Source organism: Seriola dumerili, unplaced genomic scaffold, assembly GCF_002260705.1.
Source record: "Seriola dumerili isolate Sdu_G_001 unplaced genomic scaffold, Sdu_1.0 BDQW01000442.1, whole genome shotgun sequence".
NCBI lineage: Eukaryota > Metazoa > Chordata > Actinopteri > Carangiformes > Carangidae > Seriola > Seriola dumerili.
The window spans coordinates 824,922-840,572 of NW_019174697.1; the positions used below are offsets into that span (position 1 = coordinate 824,922).

General features: G+C 37.5%; 1 protein-coding gene across 1 annotated transcript; it reads right to left on the reverse strand.

The window, feature by feature from the left end:
• Positions 1-765: 765 nt before the first annotated feature.
• LOC111234195 (protein-lysine 6-oxidase-like) lies at positions 766-6,888 on the reverse strand. Its single transcript, XM_022762158.1, has 7 exons — positions 6,079-6,888; positions 5,678-5,786; positions 5,054-5,191; positions 3,440-3,596; positions 1,705-1,800; positions 1,416-1,531; positions 766-1,317 (listed from the first exon to the last, which is right to left on the reverse strand). Exons 1-7 carry the CDS (start codon positions 6,731-6,733, stop codon positions 1,311-1,313), a joined length of 1,278 nt encoding a protein of 425 aa, XP_022617879.1. The 5' UTR covers positions 6,734-6,888; the 3' UTR covers positions 766-1,310.
• Positions 6,889-15,651: the final 8,763 nt, after the last annotated feature.

A 15,651-nucleotide genomic window follows, 5' to 3' on the forward strand; every position in this document is an offset into this window, starting at 1 on the left:
TACATTCTGCTTCATGGACATTATTTAGAAATCCTTTTTTTTACCTTCATCATTGTAGTATGAAGCAGTAATGGCTGATTTCATCAGGCCACGTTGATGGTTCGCTTAAATTTGTTTGAGGTAGTGCTGAATACATTATTCGATTGGTTATTGATTAGTTGATCAAAAGAAAATTGGTGACATTTTAAGTCCCTGTATTTATGAGAAAGTTATAGTTGTTAATAAATACACTGATAAACAGTTAAATCTGCTTATAAATATATTGCAGTGAGTTGAACATATTTTATTAACTGTGTAGGCCTATATACTGCTTATAAGTGTCACCAACAGTTTCAACTTATTGTCTGAAGTTATTTATTGAAGATGCATCCCATCACTTTTAGACATCAATATTAGCTAACAAATGGTACTGAGCCTGCCTGTGAAAACAATGATAACAGTAATAATCCAAGTCAGCATATAGCAGTCTCTGCTACTTGAGTTTTGACCATTGTTTTTATAACTTGTCTCTCACAGGTCCCCCATCTTTATGAAAGTAAATGCAAAATGCTCAAAAATAAATAGATACAAATTCTGGTTCCAGCTTCTTACAGTAAATGTCAGGATTTGCTTCTTTTCTCTGTTTTACAGTGTGTGTGTGTGTGTGTGTGTGTGTGTGTGTGTGTGTGTGTGTGTGTATGTGGCAAAGACAATAAACAATGAAAAAGGGGTAAGAAACAAAGGTGAGTCAGAGACAAAGAGGTGACTTCAAACTGATCGGTCTAAAACAGCGATATAATATCACAAAGTTTTATTCAAGTTTCATCAAAAGCTTTGGAGTAAAGAGAGTTTCTTCCGTTGCATATAAATATAACAAATACATTTTCCTTTAAACAAGTGGTTCATTTTAAAATTGTGATATAACTGATATTGACCTAACAATGAGGGCAAGCCGGCTTATGTGTGTATTTAGCTATTTTAGGCCTCTAAATTTCATCTAACTATCTTAGAAGCAGTATGAAATGCAAGCATACAGTACAATGCAATAGAAGTAAGTAAAATGAAAAAAATCTCAAAGAAAAGTTAAGAGAAGAATATACTTTTCACTAAGGAGAAGAAAAAAAAACTACTTTCCCACACAAGAAAAGAATTCAAAATTATCTGGCACTATGAAGACAGATTTCTAAATTGAGAGTATTTTAAATTATAAAATGAATGCAAGTCTTACGAATTTTATGTTTTTTTAATTTTTTTTTTATGTTTTCATATGCAGTCCTCTTCATTGTCATTTACAGAACGTCTCAGCTGAGCTACTGTGAATGACTCAGCTCTTAATACCTGAAAAAATATATGTAAAAGAATTAAAACACTGACAAATCAACAGGGAACACAAAAAATAAAATAGAAATATTTGTCAGCTGACACATGATACTTACGATGACATATGACAACCTGACACGTAGGCGTAGTTGCCAGTGTAGCGAACATCACAGCGCACATTGTTGTTGCTGTAGTCTGATTCTGGGACCTGATAGTATGGATTTACACTGATCTGTGGAGAACAACAACAACAAAATATATAAAACTATAAGAATCAATAGTGGCAGCAAAGATAACAATCAAATGTTGATGAATGCAATGTGATTCCTCAGAAGTGTAACTCTTTTAAAGGGTTTTTTTGTGTCTCAAGGAGAGGCCAAACATCATCTGGTATTTCTGACGAACCTTGAGGACATAGTTTCCAGGTTTCACATCTGTGATGTCAATCCACTGGCAGTCAATGTCTGCGTTGTAGGTATCATAGCATCCTGGGCTCAGACCCTGGACATTGGACAGCATCAATATAAAACATTATATAAACAAAAACAAACTTCTTATTAAACAATACAAGGCTGTTGTACATATAGAACAGTAACTGTAACTTTAAAAATGTTTTTAATGCTATTACAGTCTAATATCTAATGATGAAAATTAAAGGTTATAATTAAAAGGAAAGTAATTAGCGTAGAAGTGGTTTTGGATTCAGTGCCAAAAAAAAAAAAAAAAAAAAAAAAAAAACAAGAAAAGAAAAAAGTAGAGAAATAAATCAGCCACTCAAAATACAGGGAAAAAAAGAGCAGGATGGAAAAAGAGAACATGTGCAAAACAACTGACATTCAGGCAGGTGGGGTCATCTTACACAAGAAACAGGAAATCATTAAATCACCATCACTACTGGCTCATGCTAAAAAGGAAATACTAAAGCTGTTTTCTAAAAGACAGCTGCTTCAGTAAAAGAGCACTTGTTTATTTTAGCTCCACTCTCCTTTTTTTTTCTTTTTTATAAAATGTAAGAACCACAAATCCTACGACCAAATCTTTGAGTGAAAAGCAAGTCAGTAAAGTTGTTGAACTGGCATTTCAAATATGCCTTTTTTGTAGAGGATATTTTGGAAAATCACAAGCGTAAATAATATGAAAAATTCCTTTTTTTCCTGGGTATTGTTCATGCTGGCTCACTGTCACGCTGGCATGGCTTACTGTGAGAAGAATAGAGCCACCATTATGAGTAAGAACATCAAAATGTCTGCTGTGAAAATGGTCTATTGGTCTGCCGACAGGCTGCTGGTACAACGTACAACATGGACAGTCGGCACTATGAAAGATGACTTGAATATGAACATATTGAACATATTGAATTAATGATTAGCCTCTTGTCTTTTTGGTCGTTGCGCACATTTTTAAAACAAATGCCCTGTTAACTGTAACTGTAAAAATATGCGTCTCTGTCCAGAGTGTGGATATTTAAGGCTTAACTTTAACTTAAAATCAGTTATAACAGTTTTTTTGGATAGTTAGATGTTGTTTATTTACAGCAGAGGCTAGCGGATTGAGTCAGAATTAATAGGCGCTAAGTGGCTAAAATGAGGCTAAACCTCATAAAGTTGATATGGTGAACTTGTTAGCAAACATTTGCATAAAAAACACAACCTGGAATAAAATTATGATTAGTTTGGAATTGTTTTTCTGGCCACCTATTCACTCTCCTTTTAGCTCTGTTTTGGTCTCCACCATCTCTATAGGGAAACACCTGGTTCTGTAGCCATAAATACTCCACTGTCTTCATCAAGTTGGCAACTTTGTCTTTTTTGCTGGGCAGATAGCATAGAGTTGGTTTTTAGAACTTGTTTGTCTATTGCTGTAGCTGAAAATGACACTGATGAGGGTGGTTAGAGTAAACCACAACTGATAAATCTGTTGGCTGTGAGACAAAAACAATGAGCTGAATGAAGCTGAAACGCTCCATAGAGCTGAGGGGAACTACAGAGTAAACTGATAATCCTCTGTGGTTGACTCAGTATTTACTTTTTCATATACAAGAAGTCATGTGATCCTCTGTTGATATAAAAATATTTATACGAGCAGCTTTAAAGTCAGAAATAACATTTGCAGTTTTGTTTTCAGCAGTTGTCTTTGACACCTGGGTATGTGAGGTGCAGGCATATCGCCTGTAGTATCCATAGTCACAGGACGTGTCCTCCAGGCAGAAGCTGGCCTTGTGGCCCTCAGCCACCGACCTTTGACTGGTGGCGTCCAGCAGGTCGTAGTGGCTGAACTCATCCATGCTGTGGTAGTGCCTGTGGATCAGCAGCACAGTGTTCAACAACTCCAGACATTTTTTTAACTAAACTGAGTGAGTTCCACATCAGTCTGGGACTTTTTAAAACAACCAGGGAGTGTTTTATGTTGAGAGACCCACCTAGGATTGTTTTCCTCACTGAGCCACATTTACATATTTACTGATTAACATTTAGATACATTCTGTTGGACATTTCCTAGTGTTCATTCTGACTGAAAACATCACAGGTGTTTATTTTATTTATCATTTACATGGTTACATGGACCTGCAGTGAATCTAAAACATGTTCACTCCATTATCTGAATGACAGAGTTTGTTTAATGAGATAAAAACAGCCTGGATTTTAACTTCAGTTGACTTTCAAAACACTGACAAAAAATCTATACCGTTAACATCAACATTTTATTGGACTGCTGCCAAATGTGCTCCATTTTGGGGAGTAGCACAGTGAACTGTTTGTTTCACAACATAACTATGGACTGAGGTAGTTTCTGTGGAATCAAGGGAAAACTAGGTGCTTTTCCGTAACCTCGAGAATGGGACAAAACTACCAGCAGTTTTTTGACTCATTATCTCCCACACAACTTCATTTTACAATGTCTGGCTTTGCAGTTGTAAAATGACTGAATTCAAAGGTTAAGTGGAGTTCAGGCACATCATTTGTGGAAGCCCAAAGCAGATTTTACTATCTTTATGTAGAGATTGTAAGAATAGAAAGTTAGATCTTTAAAAGTCTAAGTATACAAATAAAACTCATGTTTAGATGTCAGCTCTGATACCATAATCTCTGCAAAACAATATAACAGCCAACAAAAACTCTAAAACAGACAAAAGTAACACAACTGTGGTTCAACAGGGGGTGCCATACCACAACTACAGACTGGAAAAGAGAAATCGTGATGATGGTATCTCTTGGAAATAACTAGTTCAGCTACTTATATTTGTAATGTACACAATGATGAACAAAAAGTTTTTTATCTCCAATTAATACTCTTATGTTCAGATATAGTTTGATCTCTTCAAACCTCTCACTTCACATTCACAGCAGGATTCTCAGATCAAGTCATTGGCTGGTTTATTCATTCATGGATATTACATACACATGACTCTAATTAAATCCTTCTGGAGTCAATTAATTCATCTCTGAATACACTATGTTTTATTTACTGAGACATTACTTTATTTATATATTATTTAGAGGCAAGCTGCAAAAACCACTTTAAAGGGCTGATGTGGAGCTTTCACATACTATCTCATTCACAACCTAGAACTGTTCTATCATAATATTTTGTACAATTTTATCGACACCTGTGGTTTCCTGGTATTTGTATACTTTGTTAACTAGCACATTGGCCAGTGAGAACAAAATGATGGATTAGAATAGCAACACACCACAGACACTCTTTTCTCTGTGTGAATGTGAGGCGGACAACACTGACATGACATTACACTCACTGGTGACAGCTGTGCCACTCCCAGGAGTAGCGTGGCCTGCTGGGGAGGAAGTCGGCTGTCCCCTGGTTCTTGACTCTCTGAGGGAACCTCAGCAGCATACGGGTGTCGTAGTCTCTAACACTGGCTCTGTAGGCTGAGCTGCAGGCACAAACCAAAGAAAGAGGATATGTGTGCAGGAAAAACGAAAAGCACTGCTCATATATGGACACAGTGACATCACTAAGATTGTTTTTCATGCTACATCCCCTCCTCTGAGTGGAGCAGTGTCTGAGTGAAGTCTATGTGTCACAGTCGATGTGTAAATAAATGGTGGGTAGAAAAAAAAAAAGTTGGGGGAAAGATGGTTGTTTGGGTTAGTTTTCAATAATGTGTTTACCATCCAGGCTTTCTCCTCTCATGAAAACTATGATTAAACTTTTACAGAAATCCACGACTCCACCTCCCACCATCAGTGGAAGGATTTGGTTAATTTTACCTCATCTCATGCTTCCACAGGGCAGCCCTCACCCACAAACACTTTAGGTGGTTGTTATGGCTCAAAGCTCTCTGAATCACACTCAGACTTGGCTACAAACTCAGTTTTTTCTCCTTTCGCTGTGGATCAGTTCTGACAGCAGTCCATACCTTGACAAACAGTTTTCCTCAGCTGAACATCTCAGGTTATACATTGGGACTCTCTGGACATAAGCAGAGGCTTGAATGTAGTAGGGGTCAGGCACAAGATCAGGAAGACCTACAGCAACATAACAACAACATGATAATAGTGATATGAACTGAGTAGGACAAGCATTGAACATGAATCAACTAATAACCAATCAACAATCACTTTAACAGATGACAAATAGATACAGTATATAACAGAAAGTAGAGATAGACTTTTAACACGATAGACACACTAACTGATTAATCGATTGACCGATTGATAAGTGATTAATTGATTCAACTTTAGCATCATAAATATCCCTTTAAGAGGTAGGGTAATGACTATGCCATTAATGACTTGAATGCTGTTTCCCCACTCTTACCGTACTGATGATAACTTGTGCCATATCCGGGTCTCTGTCTCGGCATCGGTCTCTCGTAAACGTCATAATGATTGTAATATGGATTATCACTATCAATGGACTTGTAGGGGTCGTAGGGATCGTCACCCACCATCATGTCTTCTCTCCTGGGCAGAGGTGGACTAACAGTGACCTTTTCCTGGGTCTCGTTGGCTCTGTTGCTCCTCTGCGTCCCCGAGCGCTCACCGGGCCGGTCATTGTGATGCTGGCGGTGCTCGTGCCCTCTGACGAGCCTTTGGAACAGAGGCACGGGGCCGCCGGAGCTGTGCGGGTGGGACTCCGACCGGGGAGGCTGCTGCTGCTGCTGGGCCACCGGCTGGCTCTGGGTGTCCTGATGTCTCACGTCCGCATCTCGGATGATGGTGACAGGTCGTGCCTGCACTTGCTCCTGAGGTGCGCCCCTCCGCCTCGGTGGCTGATACTCCGAGCCCTGGCTTAAAATGCTAAAAATCTTGCCGTTGTGTGACCACTGTAGTGTATTCCGCAGAGCCGGTCTCTGGTTATTTCCTTGTTGTGTACTTGGATTTCTCTGAGACTGGGCAGCTTGCAGGATGAAAACAAATAAATAGACGCACGCATATGCGTAAAATGGCGTGCCAAATATGCGTAATCCCATTGTGAATGCAATTAAAGCAGACGGAATGAGACAAAGCAAATATTTCTAATGAGCCGGGGTTGCCACTTGTCTCACACTTAAATGTCCTTCATCTCTATTTGAAGGATATCCAGTGAGAAGAGGAGAAAGCTAAGTTTCAGTGTATCCGTGTAAACTCATATCGCTCTGCTCCTGCAGCCTGCAGATGCGCCCAGTGAGATGATGATGATGAGGAGGAGGAGGAGTTCAGCATTTGGAGTTTCTGAAACTGTTACACAAGTCTGGGTCTGGTGCTGCTGCTCATATAACCATACTGGATACGTGATGTCTGATCAAGTGTGTTTGATAACTGCTCAGTCTGGCCATGGAAAGTTGTTAATGTGTGTAAGTAACAAGCGACTTCATCCATGCACATTTCACTTAGAGTTTTATGAAAAACAGTCAGACACAGAAACAGATGCCAACTTTCATGTGAAATCCACCCTACTTGGTTGTGATTTTATGAGTTTATGAATATTATGACTAATTTCCTAGAAACGATTGTATATTATCTTCATTTTTTCTTTCTCTGTCAGATCAGCAAAATGTCATGATAAGTAGCCTTTTCCATGACTGTTGGATGAACTCCCAACCAAATTGCAACTCACTCTGCCAGAAGTCTCTACACTCATCCACTTTCTCATAGGAGGATCTCAGAAACCTAAACATGACTCTTTGATGGGCCTGCAACATTTTCAGTATTTTTCTGGGAAATCATCTGCCTGCCAACCCCCCCCCCCCCCCCCCCTCCACCCCAGCCGCGCCTCACTCCTGTCTGCTGGAGCTTTGCTGAAAACGTGAGACTTATCACATGCATCTCACAGTAATCCTCTATAAAGTCATAATTAGTCTCTTTTGAGCAATAAACAAAATGAGGCTGTGGTGATACTTGATATCTGTATTACTGTGCCTGGTGGCAGACTGGTGACCCCAAGCTCCTCTCCTGATAAATCTAAATCATTCGCTGCAGCCCAGCTGCCCTGCTGTTAACATCAGAGGTATAATGCATAGCTTGGGAAACTTTATCCAACGTATTCATTTGGTCTGTCTAGTGAACCAGGAAATTCTTTCTAGCATCTACACAATTGGCCACAGGATGGCTGCTGCTAAACCACAACAAACGCTCGCAAGGATTTTACAGTTTCTGAGACTACAAAGTTTTATGAGAGCTATTGACTTAAAAGGAAAACAATGTAGATTATATCAGATGGATTTATGAGCTGTTATGAGTGAGATTCATAACAGCTCACAGGTTCTAAATGAAATCTCCAGAAATGCAGTTCAAGAAAAATATATAACAAAATAAAGCAGCAAAGGCTTTTTCCTGATAGACCCCAACTTCATGTCACAGATGATAACGGATGCAGCACAAAGTAAAGAGTTTCTGTAGTGTAATAACAGCTCAATTACAGTGTCATGTATCCTGGACACTAGGGGGCAGATGACTGAAAATGATACTGGACTTCTCCATGCTATTTTCTCTTCTCATCAGTACCTGAGGGAGTAGTTTAGGAAGTGAGGGATTATGGCCTTTCCTTAGACAAACTCCACAATCTTTGTTAGGCTATATCTTCAGATTTTGTTTTTGTCTTTGACATGAACTAGTGTCTAGAACCAAATCCTGGAGTAGCACAAATAGTGTTGAAACCAAAAATAGTTGCTGGTAGTAGCTACCTACAGACACTGTACAAATCTGGCTCTCTTTATCTATGAACTTGAAAAAATGCTAACAGCAACATTTGGAGCAGTTTTCTAACCTTTATTTATCCAGAGTGAAGCTTTCTCTTTCAGGGATACTGCTCACAGTTGCACAGTTACCCACATTTAGAAGCTTCAGTTACAGTCTGATCCGTTTGCTACTCAGCAGCTGCACTTGAAAAGCTGGGGGTCTAGGTCTTTGCTCAAAGGCACCTCAGTGGTGGTATTGAGGGCTCCTCAAATTGATCCAGTCAGTTCTATGATTGAACTGGTGACAGTCTGTTCTCAAGCCTCAAGTCTGTTCTTCAGAGGAATAGTTTGACATGTTGGGAAATATACTTATTCAGAATTACATGAGAGGACTGATATCGCTCATTTTTGCCTGTTGATAATAGGCTGAGGCAACAGCCAGCTAGTTTAGCTTAGCTTGGCACAAAGACTGGAAAGAATGGGAACAGCTAGCTGAGGACTGTCTGAAGGTAACACATCTGGCACATGACACCCACTAAGAGTTGTCGTTTTTACATTTTGGTTTTTGTACAGATAGAATTTATGTTGCGGTTATGTTGTAACTCTCTGAAAACCACATTTACACCTTTAGATCTGGTTGTGTGAAGTAATTCATTTTGAGCAGTTATTCATTTTGCCTGTAAGCCACCACTGCCCCATTTAAAGGATCAAAAACATATTTTCTCAGTTAGCTTTTACTGCCAGCAATGGGGCGTCGCATGAATACCAAATTTTCTACCAAAGGTGGCAATGTTTTGGTTATTTCACATGAGAGATTCTCTGTTTCTGCTGTTTTTCCATTACTCCTCTCTCTTGTTTGAAGTGACAAATTTCTGTGCACCAACCAGGAGTCAGCAATATTTTAATCAAACTCTGAGGACAGTTGTACGGCTGTTTGCTTGTGTTGCCAGGACATTATCAGTCAGCCATACCCACACAGTCCTGGTGAAACAGATAATTGAAGGTTCTTCATAAATAGTAACTAAGGATGTTTTATTTTCCAAACTTTAAAGGTGCACTGTGGAGTTTTATTACAGTCATAGTTTCTGTGTTCATTGTGTTTAAATACACCAAATGCATTGTCTGCATAACAAATGTAAAACATTGGCAAAACCAACTCCAACTTTAAACCTATATTTTTTTACATCCATATTAACTTGCTAGGAGTCTTTGTCTTCTCTATCTTCATTGCTGCATTGCTGTGTTTATTGGCACTGTATCATCACCTGTCCATCACTGGCATAATGCGAAACCATTGGCAAGACTGTGACTGCATTGGACACATGCTCAGGTTAGTGCTACTAGTGGTCAAAAACTCCACAAGGCACCTTTAACTTTTTTTTGCATATTTTGTTATGAACATTTAATGTTTAAGAGAAATACTTAATGTGAAACTATTTCAGGAGCTTTAAAAGCGGGTTTGTGAATGAACATCGATCTATGATGCAGTGAAAATCTATTTTGCCTAAACAGTAGCTGCAAAGACATAAAGACAAAGAAAAAAGGCAGATGAAAATACTTTATTATCTGAGAATGGATTCTGTTTAATGGTAGAGTAAACAGATTAAATCATGCTGTAAATTACAGTTAATCTAGTTGTATTGTTCTTGGATAATGGAGGGCACACATCATCTCACAGTCACGTGAGGTTACATTTCAGCTTGTGTAAGCTGTGGGGACCAATCAGCGCCAAGTGGAGTTACATGAGCTCCTGAAAATGTGTCCTTCCTGCAGACTTATTTGAGTTATTCAAGAGTTACAGATGAAATGTTTGATACAGACACTGGATAAGGATGTACCCGTGGCTCATTAATCCAGATGAGCTAGAACATACTTGTGAAACAGATAATCACAAGAGTCCGTTTCTGAGGATTAAAAAAATGAAAAGAAAAGAATAAAAAGTTTTTGATTTATACAAGAACCCTTCCTAACTGAATCAGAGGATTGGATTTGACTGACTGCTCTTTTGTAAAAGGTTTCCTGTTTTGTCCTCAGAGATGCCCTCCAGCAGTATTTTCTTTCAACTATGAAGGATTTGTTTCCAGTATAACAGCTATGGATGCACTTTTTTTTTTTTGTCCAGTATGTGATTGTGTTTTTGCTAAGAGGATGACTAATGTACACTTCTGTGATTCTGCATACCAGCAGTTCCTCCAGAGAGTGAAAACGATGTGCATGTGTTCCTGGGTTGCCTCCTTTCTCTTCACTGGAACACCAGACAGACAGTCAGAACCAGCTGTACTCGGTCACCAATGTTTTTCACTCATAACTCGTTGAACTTTCTCCGTGCAGAGCCCTTTTTCTCTCCAGCGAGGGCAGCACAGTGTTCCCTCACACAGCTCAGAGGCACATCTGCAAAGAATTAGCCGAGTTCTTTTGTCCACGTTGCTGGAATTCACCCTCGTTCCTGATTTTTGGGCACTAGATTGAGCTAAAAGAATGTGAAGAAATCCACGTCTGAGTTGTAGAATAAGGAGGGAAAGTAGTGACTAGGTCTCCTGCATAAGACACGTCATTGTGTAAAAGGGGGAAAAAAAAGATCTCCATCCTTTCATGATGCTAAATTTACCATAAAACCAACACCAAATTTTCAGTGCCATCACTGAGTCAACATCTGGCAGACACTTGCCAATTTGCTTGAGACATGAAGCCTATATTTAAGCAGCCAATGTCTAGATTAAAGACAAATATAGTTGTTCTATTAAAAACATCATTTTATGATATAAAATCAACTTTTCTGCAACTTTGGTGGCTCAATTTTCTCAAATGAATCCTTTAAAACCTTTTAAAAATCCAGTTTCATAAGTATCTGTTTGAAAATAAGTATTGTTTTCTCCAGTTCTGATTTTTGTTCCCATTTGCTTTTAGTTATTCATTTTCATGTCATCATTATGAGCTCATCACAGAGAAGCAGGACCACACACATCTCTCAAAACATCCATGGCAAGGTGTCCTTTCTCTGATCTATTCCCAGCACTCTTATATCACATCACATCCCTCTACTTAAACTCCAGTTCTATCCCATAACATCTCTGCTTCTGTTAATCTCCTTTTCAGCTTTTTACACTCTTAGATTTACACTCTTACATTTCCTTCTGGTTGTAACGCTTCTGCAGAACTCAGGCTGTTCAGCTCAGCTCAAAACTCAACGACAGAAACAGACAATTCAAATATTTTCTCCTCTTTCATAAATACTGGGTTTCCATTACTCTTGGAGCACCAAGTCGGGGCTTGCACCACACACACACTTTCACTCATCACACACACACACACACACACACACACACACACACAGTCTGGTGGACTACGTGGCACTCTGCACATGCACTGTAGTCTCTGTAACCAGGAGGAGGAGCGCTTTATCTAGACACAACCCAGAAAACTTTACGTTGTGTGGTGACTCATGCAGTTGTACTTTTTCATTTTCACTCCCAGTATCTCTTGACATTTGGGGAAAGACTCCAGTAAATCCAGAGATGAAGAGATTTATTTGCTCCTGTTTGACTTATATCATTGTAGTGGTGTATAGTATAGCAGTGATTTATATATCCCTCTATTTACCAAGACAATAATGATATAAAATAATAAAGTGTGGGGTTGAGCAAAGACATGAATCAAACTACCTGTCAGTGTTGTTTTGGGAAAGCCTTGAAACTGCACTTTTGACAATTTTAATCTTCCGACTTGCTCTGTGACTGATTGATTGATTGATTGATTGATTGATTGATTGGTACTGGGCCTAAGGCAAGGGTGTAAGTTTGCATATAGAGGGTAGGGACATGTCCATACCAATATTTTGGGAGGACAGAATTGTCCCTACCAATATTATTTGCACTATGTTTGGAATGAAGTCATATTAGATCATTCCAATGTGCCCTCCAAGAGGCTACATCTCCAAGACAAACGATTTAGGCATGATAGCATTGATTGACTGAAAGGGCAAGAGCTCACGTCATGTGAGAATATCACAGTGGTACCTAATGTCACTAGAAAAATCTCAACTGATATTATTTAACCACGTTAGCTAGCGTTAACTAGCAAGCTAGCCCTGGCTTCTGTCTTCTGTAGGCTAGCAGTCAGTTTGCTAGCAGGATAAAATTGGTGGATATATCAAAGTATGAGTTTAATTTGTGTTGAAAAATTCCATGAAAATGTCACCATGAATACTATGACTATTTTATGCCTTACTATACTATGATGATTTTATGCATTTCTACACTATGATTTATTTATGGGGCTGCACAGTGAAATAGTGATTAGAACTGTCGCCTCACAGTGAGAAGGTCCTGGTTTTGAACCCTGGGGCATTTCTGTGTGGATTTTGCATGTTCTCCCTGGGCCTGTTTGGGATCTCTCCAAGTACTACAGCTTCTTCCCACAGTCGAAAGACATGAATATTAGTTTTATTTGCGACTAATGCCTTCCTATGACCTTTTCATGCCTTACTTTTATCCCGTATTCCTTATACTATGGTGTTTTTATGCCTGAATAAACTATGACTCTTTAATGCCTTATTATACTATGATGTTTTTATATTTTTTGCCTTTCTATACTATAACGTTTTTATGACATTTTTTACATTACTATACTATGACTTTTTTATGCAGTTTTTATGCCTTAACAAAATGATTTATTTATAGGGTGGGGTTTTTATGCCTAATTATACTATGACCTTTTTATGCATAACAATAATTGTTTCTATGCTTTATTAAAATATGACGTTTATATGCCTTACTGTACTATGACATTTTAATGCCTTATTATACTATGACTTTTTTATGCCTTACTATACTATGATACTTTTTATGCCTTAATATACTATGACGTTTTTATGCCATTTTTATGACTTACTATACTATGAAGTTTTTTATGCCTCACTATACTATGATGTTTTGTATGCCGTTTTCATGCCTTAACATACAAAGATTTATTCATCGGGTGGAACAGTGGTAGTGGTTAGAGTACCCCAAGTACCCCGGCTTCTTCCAACAGTTGAAAGACATGCACATGATTTATGACATTGATTTATGAAATTTTTATGGCCTACTATACTATGTTTTTTCATGCCTTACTATACTATGATGTTTTTTATCTATTATACTATGACATGTTTCATACCTTAGTATACTATGAAGTTTGTTATACCTTGGTATACTATGACATTTTTGGGACCTTACTATACTATGATGTTTTTATGACCTTTTATGCCTTAATATACTATGATGTATTTTTGATGTTTTATGCCATAGAACATTATGGTGTTTTTTGGCATTTTTATGCATAATTATATTATTTCAACTCATGCCTTGCCATACTATGACGTTTATATGATCTTTTATGCCTTAATATACTATGATGTATTTTTGATGTTTTATTGCCATACTATACTAAGACGTTTTGTGGCTTTTTTATGTAATAATATACTTAGATGTTTTTTGGCATTTTTATGCGTAATTATATTATTTCCACTCATGCCTGACCATACTATGATGTTTATATGACCTTTTATGCCTTAATATACTATAATGTATTTTTGATGTTTTATGTCATACTATATTTTGAAGTTTTTTGACGTTTTATACCATACTATACTATTAAGTTTTTATGTCTTACTTTACTATGACATTTTTATGTCATGCAATACAAGCCAATTGTGATGGGGTAGCTTGTGGTTCAATGGTTAGAACAGTTACCTCACACTCAGAAGGTTGTGGATTCAAATCCCAGCAAGATGGTTTACTGTCATATGCCTTTCTTTTAATCCTATTTTCACGCCATACTATACTATGATGTTTTTTGGGATTTTTATGCATAATTGTATTATTTCGTCTCATGCCTGACCGTATTATGATGTTTATATGACCTTTTATGCCTTAATATACAATGATTTATTTTTGATGTTTTATACCATACTGTACTATGACGTTTTTTGCATTTTCCTGCCATACTAAACTGTGATCTTTTTTGGCATTTTTATGCCATACAATACTATTTCGTTTGATGCCTGACCATACCATGATATTTTTTTGACCTTTTATGCCTTAATATACTATGATGTATTATTGATGTTTTATACCATACTGTACTATGACGTTTTTTTGCATTTTCCTGCCATACTAAACTATGATGTTTTTTGGCATTTTTATGTTTAATTATATTATTTCCACTCATGCCTTGCCATACTATGATGTTTATATGACCTTTTATGCCTTAATATACAATGATTTCTTTTTGATGTTTTATGCCATACTATACTATGACGTTTTTTGCATTTTCGTGCCATACTATACTATGATGTTTTTTGGCATTTTTATGCGTAATTATATTATTTCCACTCATGCCTTGCCAAACTATGATGTTTATATGACATTTTATGCCTTAATGTACTATGATGTATTTTTGATGCTTTATGCCATACTGTACTATGACATTTTTGCATTTTTCTGCCATACTAAACTATAACGTTTTTTGGCATTTTTATGTGTAATTATATTATTTCCACGCATGCCTTGCCATACTATGACGTTTTTATGACCTTTTATGCCTTAATATACTATGATGTATTTTTGACGTTTTATGCCATACTGTACTATGGCGTTTTTCTGCCATACTAAACTTCGATGTTTCTTGGCATTTTTATGCCTTACTATACTATCTCGTTTTATGCCTGACCATACTATGACGTTTTTTTGCATTTTCCTGCCATACTATACGATGACGTTTTTTGGCGTTTTTCTGCCATACTATAGTATGAAGTTTTTATGTCCTACTTTACTATGACATTTTTATGACCTTTTATGCCTGCAATACAAGCCAATTGTGATGGGGTAGCTACTATGACGTTTTTTTGCATTTTCCTGCCATACTATACGATGACGTTTTTTGGCGTTTTTCTGCCATACTATAGTATGAAGTTTTTATGTCCTACTTTACTATGACATTTTTATGACCTTTTATGCCTGCAATACAAGCCAATTGTGATGGGGTAGCTACTATGACGTTTTTTTGCATTTTCCTGCCATACTATACGATGACGTTTTTTGGCGTTTTTCTGCCATACTATAGTATGAAGTTTTTATGTCCTACTTTACTATGACATTTTTATGACCTTTTATGCCTGCAATACAAGCCAATTGTGATGGGGTAGCTACTATGACGTTTTTTTGCATTTTCCTGCCATACTATACGATGAC

Excerpts from the sequence above, each read along its gene's own strand:
- LOC111234195 (XM_022762158.1), bottom strand. The coding sequence starts at position 6,733 with ATGGGATTACGCATATTTGGCACGCCATTTTACGCATATGCGTGCGTC. Across the intron at positions 5,192-5,677 it reads GAGGAAAACTGTTTGTCAAG|CTCAGCCTACAGAGCCAGTG; the intron begins GTATGGACTGCT and ends TTGTGCCTGCAG. Across the intron at positions 3,597-5,053 it reads GAGTGGCACAGCTGTCACCA|GCACTACCACAGCATGGATG; the intron begins GTGAGTGTAATG and ends GCTGATCCACAG.